We start from the raw sequence: 14,795 nt of genomic DNA, 5'->3' as shown, positions 1-14,795 counted from the left end.
AGGAGGGCCTAACGACCCTGGAATGGATCAAACAAGGAACGCAAAAATAGGTGACTACTTCATGCAGTTTACTGAGAGCCTCAGCAAGCAGGGAACTCAGCATACATTGTCACATTTTTTTTTCTTTCAGTAACCTCACAAGGTGCGTCTGTGGTTCATAATGTCCCCCAGTCTGCAGGGAAGGGACCTGAGGTGATAGAAATTAAATCATGTGCCCTAGATGTAGAGTCAGGGGTCCTGTGGTATCTGGGTGGTTCATGAACACTACACCCCCCCTGGCACTGTCAACTTCCCCTAGGGCAGCGGTTCTCAACCTGTGGGATGCGACCCCTTTGGGATAGAAAGATCCCTTTACAAGGGCCGGTCACATATCAGATATCCTGCATCTGATATTTACATTATGATTCATATGAATCAGATATTTACATTGTGATTCATAACACTAGCGAAATTAGTTATGAATATGTTGGGGGTCACCACAACATGAGGAACTGTATTAAAGGGTCTCAGCATTAGGAAGGTTGAGAACCACTGGACTACAAGAATAAGAAACACCTGTTCCCTCACAATGAGCGCTGGAAAACAAGAGAGCTCGAAGGACACTGACCGGAAGAGGAGCCTAGCCGGGGTCCTGGTTCCTCTGTAAGCTAGGAAGAGATGGATCTTGTGGCAGTGTGGAAAGCAGAGGCAGTTGGGTGGTCAGAAGCAGTTGATGGGGTCCTTAGAAGGACCGACCCAGAGCTCAGGGCCCACAGGGTGCCAATGGGGGCAGTATTGAACTACCCGAGGGTTCAGCTGCCCAGCAGGCAGAGGAGCTTTCCAGGATGAAGTGCGAAGAAGCCAAGGCAGAGAAACAGAGACCCTGGCAGCTGCTGCAGTAACGGACCAGGGAAGGCGGCAGATGATGAAGCAGGAAGGCTCTGCGTCAGGACAAGGACCCAAGGAGGTGAAAGCTGGTGACCTCCAAGGTGTGAGGAATGGGAGAGTGAGACTAGAGAGAACTTAAATTTGATCCCCAGAACCCCACACCTTTAATCCCAGCATTCGGGAGGCAGAGGCAGGCCGATCTCTGTGAATTAGAGACAGGCTGGCTTGGTCTACATGTGAGTGCAAGAAAACCAGGACTCCACATTGAGACCTTGTCTCAATCAATCAATCAATACATGAATAAATAGGGGGTTAGGAGGGAGAGAGAAAACAAAGAGTACGTGACCACACAAACTAGCTATGGAGGTGTATATTTGTAATCCCAGAGATGGGAAGGCAGAGGCAGGCAGAGCCCTGGGGCCTGGCTGAATCAGCAAGTTCCAGGCCAATGAGATCCACATACACATGCATGCACTTCTGTATACACACACACACACACACACACACACACACACACACACACACACACAGAGTGGACACAGGGGCCTGCACTGTCAGGCCTAGCCATACCTATCCATAGAGATCTGGAGAGAAGCAGATTGCCAAGTGTCCAAATCCTTGGAGGAGGGACAGTGACTATAGTCACATTACTGAAGGGGAGGAGGAAGAAGCAGGTGCATTCTTGGAGAGCATCCCCCTTGATCATTTGCTGTCCTGAGCATTGTAAGGACTTCATCACCCACCCTCTGACTACCCAAGAGAACAATGTCTTCTTTCTACAAGTGGGAAACCGGCCCAGAGAGGCTAAGAAACTATTTCAAGATTACACAGGTGAGAACTGAGTCCCATTGCCAGGAAGATGGGTGAGAGGTCCGCATACCTCCCCGACACTAGCAGGAGAGATGGGCTCCGTGAGGACAGGAGGCAGCAGCATCCGGTGACAGCGGAAGATGTCCACACACATTCCCACAGGGTCCAGTGAACAGAGAAGGGGAGAGGCAATCGATGGGAGGTGGGGTCAGGAAAGAGAAAGCAAGATGGGAATTAGGGTTTCCCCCTCTATAGATAAGGAAGTCAGAAGTGAGGAGAGCTGGGGCCTATGCCTCAGCCTTGCCAGCCAAACACTGGGATGTGAACGCCAAGGACAGAAGAGGTCAGTTTAAGGTGAGCCTTGGGAGTCCAACCAAGACGGAGCAGGAAATAGCAAGGGCCAAACCACAGGGCTGCGGTGCTGTGGCCCTGGGCAACACCGATGGGGCCAGACTGCTTCAGATTACAAACACCACGGCCCCGAGAGGAAAGACTGAGTATAAAGGGAGATAGGAATGGAGTTCCAGAGAGGCCCGCCTACTGGCTTAACCAGAAGAGGGAGGGGAGGAGAGGGGGAGGAGGTGGCGGGGGGAGGAGCGGGGGAGGCAGTCATCTGAAACCAAAAGTCAAAAGTCCAGTAGGTCTGGTGGCTCACATCTGTAACCCCAGCACTCAGAGGCGGGATTGGCATGGTTTGAGGCTAGCCTGGGCTACCTAGGGAGTTTCATGTCTCAAAAGAAAAGGTGAGGGGGAGGGGTTCTGGAGAGATGACCTGCAGAGCTTGATCCTCAGCACCCATGTCAGGTGGCTCACAACCACCTCTAATTCCAACTCCAGGGGATCTGACACCTCTAGGCTCCATTGGGCACTGACACCCACATGCACATACCCAACACAGGAATATACACAGACATGTAATTAAGAAAATCTTTAAACACACACACATGCAAACATACATACATACACACAAAAGCCCGAGGCAAAGCAAAGTGGAATTAGAGGCCTGATGTGGGTCACTTCAAAAGAGACAAAAGGAAATTCCAAGAGGAGATGGTCAAGGTGGCAAAGACTTGGCCAATAAAAAGTTTGGAAAGCACACCTCCCAGCCCTTGCCCCTGTGTGACTTAAGAAACAGCCAATTCACACGCACACACAGACAGACACACACAAACACACACACATACACACACACACACACACACACACACACACGCACGCACGCACGCATGCATGCATGCACGCACGCACGCACGCACGCATTCACACCACTGAGCTCCAGATGCACAATAGGCAAGATGGCCCAGCAGATCAAGTGTTTGATGTTGCAAGTCTCATCCCCTGAACCCACACAGAAGTGGAGGGAGAGAACTGACTTCACCCAGCTGTCCCCTGACCTCCACATGTGCACCCTACCATGGCCATGCCCACATTCACACATCATGTCCGTGCACAGTAATAAGAAAGAAGCCGGGCAGTGGTGGCGCACGCCTTTAAGCCCAGCACTCGGGAGGCAGAGCCAGGCGGATCTCTGTGAGTTCGAGGCCAGCCTGGGCTACCAAGTGAGCTCCAGGAAAGGCGCAAAGCTACGCAGAGAAACCCTGTCTCGAAAAACCAAAAAAAAAAAAAGAAGCAATTTTAAAACCTCAAGTGCCGCTCCATATTGGAAAGCTCAAGTGGCCACGTGTGCTAGCTAGTCTTACATCAACTTGACACAGGCTAGAGTCATCTGAAGGGAGGGAACCTCAATTGAGAAAAATCCTTCCGTAAGATCCAGCTGTTAGGTATTGTCTTAATTAGTGATTGGTGGGGGTGGGCCCAGCTGGCCCAGCCCATGGTGGGTGGTGCCATCCCTGAGCTGGTGGTCCTGAGTTCTATAAGAAAGCAAGCCGAGCAAGCCAGTAAGCAGCACGCCTCCATAGCCTCTGCGTCAGCTCCTGCCTCCAGGTTCCTGCCCTGTTTTAAGGTCCTGTCCTGACTTCCTTCAATGGTGAGCAGTATTATGGAAGTGTAAGCCAAACAAACCCTTCCCTCCCCACGTTTCTTTGGTCACGGTGTTCGATCACAGCAACAGTAACCTTAACTAAGAAACCCGGCATGGTGGCACACACCTTTAATCCCAGCACTCAGGAGGCAGAGTCAGGCTGATCTCTGTGAGTCTGAGGCCAGCCTGAGCTATACAGTGAGTCTCAGGCCAGGCAGGGCTACATAGAGAGACTGTCTAAATAAATTAACAGTAAATAAAATAAAGTTTATGTATCAGTTTTAAAAATTAATTTAAGCCGGGCGGTGGTGGCGCACGCCTTTAATCCCCAGCACTCGGGAGGCAGAGGCAGGCGGATCTCTGTGAGTTCGAGGCCAGCCTGGTCTACAAAGCGAGTTCCAGGGAAGGCGCAAAGCTACACAGAGAAACCCTGTCTCGAAAAACAAAACAACAAAAAAAATAATTTAAAAATAATTAATTAATTTTCTTTTTAATGCCGAGTCCCCTTTGCTACTCACTATTGCTCTGGGTGCTATCCTCCAACCTTTGTGCCCCAACCAGCCTGTCCCTCCATTCCTGGACGGGGGAAATGAATGTTGGGGGATCAAGGTGCAACTTTGCAATGGGATGCAGGCAGCAGATACGATCATCGGCGTACACTGGGGTGTCATGGAAGAAGGGAAGAGCTGTAGTTGAAGAGAACCCTGAACCCTGTTGTTGACTCCATGTCTGCTCCTAACCCACCTGTCCAAAAAGTGCTTTTCAGTGAAGGGCAGGGAAGAGAAGACGGAGGGAGAAGGGAAAGTCCCATCATTTTGCTCCAGGGAATGGAGTAATTTTGGGACTTCATGGCCTCTTGAAGTTGAACTGGTATCACCTGTCCTACACTTTGTTCTAAAGCACAAGGAAGTGGGGGGTGGGGGCGCTCTGGCAGCTGCTAGCACTCTCTGTCAATCAACCGGAAAAACGCAAGGGCTGTGGGGTGTCCCAGAAGGCAGGCTAGGTTGTGGCGATGCCTAGGCCACATCCCCTACGAGATACCCATCAGGACCACCTGAGGAGCTGTTCCCTGCATGGAGGGCAGAGGGCTCACCCAGGAAGAGTTAGAGCAGGGCCTTCCCTGCCAAGTCACTCAAGAAGGGCTGTGAAAGGGTCAGCGGAAGTTCCCCACTTCAAATCTTTCCTGTTTCCTTTCTTCCCTGTGCTTACCAAGCTGACTTGCATGGTCCCTGCCTAATCTGGATGGAATTTCCTCCTCCACCCACCTGGCATGCGCCCTACAAGTCTTGAACACTTCTGAGTATGGATGGGGCTCTTGCTTCCACCTCACAGGCCAGTCTAAGCCACCCTACCACTTGCCACCCAGTTAGGGGCTCCTGGGGAAATGCTGCCATGCCCAGGGTAGAGAGAAGCCACAGTTGGGTAGGAGCCTGCAGACACTCAGGCATCCTACATCCCTGACTTGGTACCCCTCTACTGGTTGTTACACTCATGGGAGCACTCAGAGGCCCAGTCTGTCTTTAAATGAAGCATTCCCATCTGCCACAGGCTGGCTGTAAAGACCAAGAGAAAAAGAGGTTGGAAAAAATTGATGCGAGGCTTCCCAAGAGAGACTTAAATAACCTCAGGCTATTGCTGCTGATTATGGACCATCAGATGCTATGATGCTCATCCTTTGTTTGGAAATGGAGTTTTGCTAGGTAGCTCAGGCTGGTCTTGAACTCACACTATGAATTCAGGCTGACCTCAAATTCTCCATCTTTCCCGCTCAGCTCCCAAGTGCTAGGATTCAATGCATGCACTATCTGGCCTGGCCAGAGGTATTTTTTCACTATCTCTAGGGAACACGACCCAAACAGAACTTCAGCAGGGTTTCTTCCTGCCAAAGGCGTACCTTCGTCTATGCCATGCCGTCACCAATCTGTCTTTCAAATGCTCGGCCCACTGGTGGATCAAAAAACCCAGTTTGAAAAACACTGGACATTAAAATGGCATTGGGAGGGGGACAGAATCTCACAAAAAGGCAACTTCAGTATTAGAACAGTAAACATCCACAAGTCCTCTTACTGTACTTAAGACCACAAAACCAAGGAGCTCAGCAGGCTTAGGGCTGCAGAGGACCTGCCCTGGGTTCCACAGCTCACACATCCTAGGATAGCAAGTCTGAAAAAGGCAGGCTGACTCAACACTCACACTTAACAATGACAAGCTCAAAGCGAGAAAAGGAATGCCTTCTCAAAAATCAAACTTTATTTTCTTTCCAAGACATGATTGACATGCATTTGGTTTCAGTGGTGATAATTAACATGACAGGACAACAGGTGTGCCATGGGGGAGGGAGGGGTAGTGCCCATTTTCCTGACCACAAGACGAAGGCAAAAATCAGTGCTCAGGGCAGAGAGCAAGTGAGCTGAAGAGCTGCCAGCCCAAGCCAGGTCTCCTGACTCCATTACTCAGTCTTCATCATCCAAAATATTGAAGAGGGACGCAGCTGTGGTCTTCCCCAAGCGACACATTTCCATGACTGGGGCCTAGATATGTCCCCGTCACCTCGGGCTAGCCACAGACAGCTGTGATGATCTGGGCAGACACTGGCTCACCTGCTGCCTGCTTGGAGTCCTACAGCTTGTGCCACTCAACCTTCTCTGTGGGTGGGTTTTTTGTTTTTTGTTTTGTTTTGTTTTTTGTCTTTGCTGAAAACTAGAAAGAATGAAAAAAAATCCTTGCTACCCAAGAAAGCTGCAGGAGAACACAAAAGGAGCTTCACACCCTAGCCTGTGAGACTGAGACCTGCAGAGCCCCGGGGTCACTCACTACCCACAGCCAGGATCAGAATCTGAGACCTAGAAGAACTTGATGACGGGTAACGAAAAACTTCATTGTGTTAGCAAGTGCGTAAGGTGCACACTTAACTTTTGATAGTCAAGGCAGCTACACACACACACACACACACACACACACATGCACACACACACACGCACACGCACACACACACATGCACACACACAAATATACATGTTCTCTCTCACACACAGCTCACACACACATTCATACACACAATTCACATAAGTTCTCTTTAACACATTCACACACACACACATGTTCACTCACACAAGCACACACATGCTCACAGTTCACACAAAGCACATGCTTTCTCTCACACACACAGCTTACACACACATTCACACACACACACACACACACACACACACACACACACACACACACCCTATGATTATACCCTATGTTTGTCCATCCACAGATGGGAACTTTCTGGAAGACTCAAGCACACAGGTGAAGGTCTGAATCCAGACAGGCAGGGCAAAGTGTGGGAGAACTAAACACACAGCGCGTTACTTACACAGAGGAGACACAAGCCTGGACTGTCCAACAAACCAAAAGGCACCAATAATTGCTTCTAACCTCCAAAGGAAGCTAAAGTGATCCTTGAGCCAGAATTCAGGGCAACGAGGCACCAGGGCTCCCAGGTGGAAGGGCTCCTTTAGATGGAATGTCATCTCCTAGTCGATCAATAGCTCCTAACTTTCCCCCGACTCTAACCAAGACACATTCGACTGCAGAACATGTCATCACACTTGATCTGTTCTTTCCCATACTAAGGCCATCTAGTATGTGTCCCAGGTCTCTCTGAGGTGATCTGAAAATCTAAGACGCCCCCCATGATTCCCCACGAGGACAGTGGAGGGACAGAACTGATGACTAGGTCTGGCAGTGAGCTAGCTGGAAGACAGGCCTTAACCTTATTATGCCCAGTGTCTCTGTTCTCACTGGACTTCGCCTGTCCAGCCACTGACTGCCAGCTCTGAGAAAACCCAAATATTCACATCTACTCAGGTGGGGCCCGCAGCAGCATTAAGAGACTGTTTTGTGTGTACAGACATGGCCCCTTGCCTTACAAAACGACTGTCACTTAGTGAGGCCAAGTTCCCCCAAAGCATACTGGAAGGGCAGCCCAGAATTCAAGCATCTAAGACTCGGAGCAAGCTCCTCTGCTCCTGTCCCTCGTGTTTATTCATAGGTTAACTCTCAGAGATATCCCCTGAGTATTAGCTGAGTTCCACCCCTAAGTCAGTACAAGTATTACTTCCTGCATCTCTCGCGGGGCCTCTCCAGGTCCAGCACAGGCAGCTCTCAGTCTAAGACTCTCACCTGTTCAAACCGCCTCCTGACAGAAGCGCATGTGAAACTACCTTGGGAAGTGACCAGGTCAAACGGGTCTATTACACAACCCATAGCCTTATAGGACGTTAAGTTTGCCAGTCCACCTCACAGCAAGCGAAAGACAGCAAACGACCCTGTAGGTCCCACTGCCTCCCAGTAGAATTAGGTGGGAAGGGAGGCGTCACGCGGCATGTCACCGATCCCAGATCCCTAAAGAGCTGTCCCGAGCCTGGGGACACGGCGTTGATGGCTCGTCCCCAGCCCCTAAACCACCCCAGAGCAGCAGACACGCGCCGGGGCCAGAGGGCACGCTGCCGGGTGAGGAGGGGGGGGTACGATTCACGGAGGAGGAGCGCTGCGATCGCTTCCCGGTGGCCAGCTCCCTAGGAAGCCTCGCACGTGCAGTGCCCGCCCGGTCAGACCGCGCAAAGCTACAGCTACCGTCGTGCACAGAGTGCTCACCACTTTGTGTCCGTTTCCCCCGCCCCCCCCTTCCCGTGATCGCGGAGAGGACCAAAGTGCGGGGCTCCATGGCAGGATCTGGGAATACTCCCCCAGGGCATCGCGGAAGGAGCGACACGGCACGCTCCTCTGAGCCCGGGCTGCATGCGCCCAGTCCGGGAGAGACCCCTGGCCTGTCTCTGCACCCCGAGGGACCGGCAGCGTGGCTCAGCGGCGCTGCCCTGGGGCTGGGGCTGCGCGGGATGCAAACGCGCGCGCTGCTACGGCTGCTCTCCCGGCTCCTTTTCCCCACAGTCCTCCGCGCGCCTCACCTTCACGGAGTCCAACGGGTACATGACGGAGTGCTCCAGAATCCCGGCCATCGCTCCCGCTGTCATGTGGGTGGACACCGAGGCGCTGGTCGGTAGGTTTTCGTAGTCCTCCGACCCGGCGTCCTTGCTGCCGCAGCCGCCATCGCGACAGTCCCCATCCATTCTCCGGCCCGCAGCCTGGCTCCCCACGCCGCCTCGGTGGAGCTCCATCCGCAGCCCCGCGGGGCGCGGGAGGCGGCAGGAGGTGGGCAGGAGGGGAGGGGGAGGAAAACTTCACTTCTTAAAGTGGGAACCTCCTCCCCCGGGTTGCGGCGGCTGACGCCATGGCGGGCTGGGGTGGAGCCGAGCGGCCCGAAGCACCAATAGCTGGAGAAGAAGAGGCCGGCTGCAGCCGCGCTATTGGTGCTCCCGGCAGCGGGCACCCGCCTCCCTGTGTGACGTCGCAGCCCGCTGCACATTTCCAAGCAACCGGATGGGGGCGAGAGCCGATGTTGGGTTGTCCCGGGAAGTTGTGCTACCTAAGGAGTAGTGACCATCTGCAAGGGACAGCCAGGTCCCTGGGAGAGTCAGCAGAAGGGATAAACCCAGAACTGCAAGATAAGGAGCGGGGGCTGTCCCCAGAGCCCGTGGTTTTTCAGACACTGGTCACCCAGCCTCAGCATTCCTTAGGCTAGAGGTCGGGTAGGATGGGAGGAAGATTACTGGGAGTGTGAATTATGAAGCGCAATGGGTGAACGTTGGAGTAGAGAGAAAGATGTATCCTAGAATCAAGAGCACACCTGGATATCAATGGTACCTTTTGTGCTCCACTGGGGCACATTCCAGGGAGTGAACAGTTAACACTCAAGGTCCCCCCTTCTAGTTTGCTTGGAGAGAACCTCATTGATTGGGAATTGTGTTTCTCCTCTGAAAACAACGAAGGGCTAAGTGTGTTCCTCTTGTTCTCTTGAAGACCCTAGTCCACCCTGTCCTGGATTGACCAAGACAACAGCAGCAGGAACAGAACCCTTCACTAAGCAGCTCCCTGGGTCATTTTCTTTGGGTTTGTAAGGTCCTTAGCTGATGTTACAGAGAGAGTGCCCAAATGACTGAATAAAGCTTTGCAACAAAGTCTGCCTGTCCTTTAAGACTGTTCTTTTAAAGCCATCCCTGCTGGCTCCTTCAATGAATTGGAGCCTAGGATGCTGTGTTTTAACTTAATATTGCCTTATTCTGTCTGAGGTTAAGTGTAGAAATCAAAGAGCAGAGGTCTGTTTGCTTACAGAAGGCTCCATCCTTACATGCATTAGGACCTATGCCAGGGCTGAGGGCTGATCTCCAGACCCTGGGCCTCCCTCACTTATCTAGAGAAAACTTCTGAGCAGCAAGACTGGGCAATGAGATATGCAAGGGTGGAGGAGACCCTGTGGATACTGTGCCTGCCAAGCTACAGGTCAGCACATCTCGGGCAGCTCTCGGGGATCTGAGATTCAGTGATGGCCACGTCAAAAGAGGACAGTGAAAGTGTCAAGGCCAAGGGCACCATTTGCTAGTCTTGGGTAGCTGTCCTAGTAGGTTTCAGGTAAGTTCTAAGACTGTGAACGTAGACACCAGATTACTGTTTAACAAAGGTGACAGAAATGTGCCTCAACTTTTGACAATGGTCCTGTTTCAGAACTGTTGATCAGAAGTTGTTAACACTCACAGGGTGAATCCCAGCAATCAGGAGTGTGAGGCAAGGGGATAGCCACTAGTTTGAGGGCAGTTTATGCTAAAGGTGAGTTCCAGACCAGCCTGAGTTCAGTGAGAGACCCTGTGACATACAAACAAAAATGGATTTCTTCAGCCAATACATATGAATGTCCTATCCCACTTCTGGATTCGAGACATGAAGGCCTGAGACACATGCAAAGCTTTTGGAAACATTATTTGTAGAGGCTATCTAAATATTCAGTAAGAGGGGAAATGAAGAAGTGATGACGTGTATTAGTGAAATATTACACAGCCCCTAAAAAAGTGGCTCTGTTAGGCAATCACAAAGGAAATGATTCATACACTGTTGGGTAAAAAAATACAAAGCACAACTCTGTGGCCGTGACACTCACAGAATGTCTGTGCACAGAAATAAAAGTGAAATGACTTGTGACTCTTGTTTTTCAGATTTCAGTTAGTATGTTATTTCTGTGATTTTAAAAATAATATCACCTCCTAATGGATAGGAAATGGGAAAGTGAAATTTGCAACAGCGACACTGGTAGAAGAAATTCAACTTATCAATGACTAAGACTATCCTTGGGTTTTTTTTTTTAATTAAGAGATTCTTGCAAATGTGAATATGACTATAATCTTCAGAGTCAGAAGATTTTTAAATTTTTCTTTAAAAAATCACTACTGCATAGCTCTCGCCTCTCACCGAAGAAGCTTCTCTTTGCAGCAGATAGAGACCATTACAGAAAGCCATAGCTTGTCAAATTGCAAAGGACAAGCAACCATGAGGTACCCAACCCCAACTGTTACATCTACGACTCAACCCCTATACCTGAGGCTCACAGAACATGGACATGGAAGGGACAGAAAGGTTATAAGGACCAGAGGACCGAGACATCTGCTGGGGAAGAGTGGTTTTGTTGTTGTTGTTGGTTTTGCTTTATTTTAGTTTTTTTGTTTGTTTGGTTGGTTGTTTGGTTGGTTGGTTGGTTGGTTTTGGTTTTTCAAGACAAGGTTTCTCTGTGTAGCCCTGGCTGTCCTGGAATTCAATCTGTAGACCAGGCTGGCCTTGAATTCAGAGATCCCCCTACCTCTGCCTCCCAAGTTCTGGGATTTAAAGGTGTTTGCCACCACCTCCCAGCAACAGTGTTTTTTATAAGACAGAGAAGTGGCCCCCAGGAAACTGCAACAATACAGTTGCCTAAACAAGCCCCGAAAAATGACACCACCTATTGACATGGCAACATGGATGGGGGAATTCTCACAAGGCTCCACCCCTAGATGAAGAACTACAAGCAATTAATGGTTGCTAAGAGAGAGAGAAGCAGTCTTCTCCAGGAATGAGGCCCCGAGAGGATATCCAGTCCCAAAGAGGTTAGCCCTAAACACATATGAGCAATACTAAACTCAGGTTGTATTTATAAATGTACGTGTATATATGTAACAATAATAAAGACTAAGAAGCTGGGGCTGGAGAGGTGGCTCAGCAGTTAGGGGCACTGGCTGCTCTTCCAGAGGTCCTGAGTTCAATTCCCAGCACCCACATGGTCACAACTGCCTATTATGGGATCTGATGTCCTCTTCTGGTGTGCAGATACACATGCAGACACAGCACACATATACATAAAACACAAATCTTTTTTTTTTTTAAAGAATAAAAGGCCATTGAGGAGTGTAAGGGCACAAGAGGAGTTGGAGGAAGAAGAAAAGGGGAAATTGTGTAACTCTAGTATTTATATATGAAATTCATACAAAAAATATTAAAAATCAAACTATGAAGAGAATTCAAGTCAGGCCCAACTGCAAATCTGTGAGCACTTGCTGTAAGTGCTCAGTATTTTTTTTTTCTACCTCTCTATATGATGGCCCGTGTACCCATATGTATCTTATACTCACTGAATTGCAGCGGCCACATTTCTAAGATGCCCTTGCAGCCAGTGGTCCAGATGTGCTGGTCTCCCAGTAGATGAACTGGAGAGACCTGGGCAGCATAAGTGCAACCAGAGCCGTCTGCTGCTGCTTGCTGTTTTCTGCTCCCCAAGAAGGCTGCAGACACTTGGGGTGTGGGTGTCGGAGAGGACTGCACTGCAGTGTCTGGCCACCAGACAGATGGCTGTTGGGAGGCTCTGATGACAGGAATGATGGCAGCCTCCCAAGCTCTTCATGAGAGCTTCATATGTGACCTCCTGATCCCCCGCCTTCGGTGATGTGAAAGTTAGCTGTCCCCTCGAGAAACCATCTTGGCTGCGTGCATCTGAGAGTTTATCCTCGGAGACCTAGCCTGGAGTCTGCTCTCCGCACCCCCAACAACACCATGCAGAGCAGCAGAAGGGCCCGGTGGTGGAGGAGGACTCACAGCTGGACATGGGAATCCAGCAGCCAGCCTGGAGGAAGGCCTGTTGGGACAAGATCCACATTCCAGCCCTAGAACCCTGTGTTTTGGACACACCCTGTGCTGACAAAGCCGCTCGCTCTTTGAAAGGCAGGAGCCCAGGAACCCAGGCTCAGAAGACTGGCTGCTGAGTAGATAGATTTTCTCTCCAGGGTCAGGTCAGGAGGTGCAGAGTGATGATTCCGCTGGAGTCTTGCATGAAGTTCCTGACCGTTGAAGGCCTGAAGATGTCAGCATGCCATCTGCCCCAGGCCAACTGGAAGCCAAGCTCAGTTTAGAAAGAGGAAGTTGCTGAGCATGCAGGGTGCACAGCCTCTAACTTTGGCTCAGAGACCTGTGCCAGCTCTGGTTCCACCATTTACTGACAATGAGCTTCTGGCCTCTAGACTGGCCTGCTTCCTCTGTAGGCTAGAGCCACGGACACTTAACCACACGCAAAGTGAAATACTTGGGAAGGTTGAAAATGAAAGCATCTACATGCCGACTAATTTTAACTCAAGTGTACACATGAAAAAGCCCACAAACTCTCTCACAACTGCACATATCTGTCCCTATAATCCCAGAATCCCTTGCTTTTCCAAGGACAGTACTATTTATAGACTCTTGACCTGTGACTCATCCTCAGGAATAAGTTTCCCCCAAGACACAGAAGAAGAAACAGAGAAAAAAATAGAGGTGGGACAGAACTGCCTCAGTTTACCAGGCTTCCTTTGATCACAGGTGGTGACAGGTATGTAGAGCTGAGAATCCCATCAGCAGGTAGAGGGGACCTGTTAACCTACTCCACCTCTTAAGAGTCTGCCCCTCCCTTCTCCTGCCTCAGCCACTCCAGTCCACAAGTCACCATGACAACGTGACATCAGCAAAGCCCAAGTGCTGAGAGCTGGTCCGGTTCTGCTCCTGGGGAAATGCCTGCCCCATACTGCATGACCTAAAGACACCATCTTGGACCAATATTTCTGCACTGCTGTAGGCCTTGCTCTCACTCCATAGCCAAGCCTCTCGCGGTCTGAAAGCCCAAAGTGGTCAAAGGGGATGTCAACGCAGGGCTGGTGGCGTGGGAGGCAGAGCGGTGAACGTGCTGCGGCCGAAACAAGTCCTACCCGTGCCTCTGTAGGGTGGACCATAGGCCACCCACCAGCTGCCCTCCGCGTTGGCTGGCCCGTAAGATTTCCCCCTCCCAGCCCATTTTCACAAACATACCGGTGCCTCCCGTACCTAGGAAAATCTCTCTTCCCAGCCTCACGCTTTAAACTGCCGCCAACCCCCTCCCCCATCCCAAAGTCCTTGAAAACGTTACCTCCTTTCCTCACTCCTTTATGGCACACTTTTCAAAACCCTGCACAGTAATTTTTAGCCTCTGCCATTTTCTGTGGGTTCTCAGTCTTGGAAGGTTCACTGATGACTTCAATGCCAAGTCAGGCCCTGGCCCCCAGCTGTCCCCATTCCTGTCACTGCCCTGGCAGGAATGAAGGGGCACTTATACTATCAGGCTATTGAAAGGATTCCTAAGAAATTGGGATCTCCCCAGGAGTCTCACACCAGATGAAGGAAAGGCTGAGGTGCTGCCAGTTAGGAGGAGCTTGCCTCTCCAGAAAAGACGCCACACAGCTAGGATAACGTGTCAGACCACCTTGCAGAAGAGACCAGACTGGGGTACGGATGACAGGTGGGACTGGCCGTGAACAGGACTGCTTAGTTATGCACACCTCTTGCTTTCTATTTAAACCTAAAGCTCATGTCAGAATGTGAGGCGGGTGGGGGCTCCATGGACTTCTTTGTTCCTCTTCCCAGGGTGGCCACACTGAATAAGTCTTCTTCTGCTTCTCACTATTAATTGTGACGATAATTGGTCTATTGAGGACAGGTGGCCAAGCCTAGTTTGTTAGGGCTGCCAGGGCCCCAGCTCGGCCCCTGACAACTCTGGTAACATCCCCAGCACGAACTTCTAGATCCCCCCCGCTCCCGGAATCCTCCCTCGCTTTCCACTCTTTCATCCCACCCACTCAACCTCTCGTTCCTCTCTGGGTTCTGTTCTCCTTTCTCTTCTCCTTTCCCTGGGGTCCTCTTGCCCATCCCAGTTACCAAGTGCCGCTCAGTGTTG

At 50.7% G+C, this 14,795-nt stretch overlaps 1 protein-coding gene across 1 annotated transcript in view; it reads right to left on the bottom strand.

The window, feature by feature from the left end:
- Positions 1-9,042, bottom strand: part of Slc25a37 (solute carrier family 25 member 37) — a 43,029-nt gene extending 33,987 nt beyond the window's left edge. Inside the window, exon 1 of the mRNA XM_028883184.2 lies at positions 8,614-9,042. Within this exon, the coding sequence (XP_028739017.1) occupies positions 8,614-8,823 (210 nt within the window). The 5' untranslated portion in view covers positions 8,824-9,042. The remainder of the gene's footprint in view (positions 1-8,613) is intronic.
- Between the last annotated feature and the right edge of the window lie 5,753 nt (positions 9,043-14,795).

Source organism: Peromyscus leucopus, chromosome 9, assembly GCF_004664715.2.
Source record: "Peromyscus leucopus breed LL Stock chromosome 9, UCI_PerLeu_2.1, whole genome shotgun sequence".
NCBI classification, from domain to species: Eukaryota; Metazoa; Chordata; class Mammalia; order Rodentia; family Cricetidae; genus Peromyscus; species Peromyscus leucopus.
The sequence above is the reverse complement of the archived record's forward strand: the minus strand, read 5'-3'. Positions and strand labels throughout refer to the sequence as shown.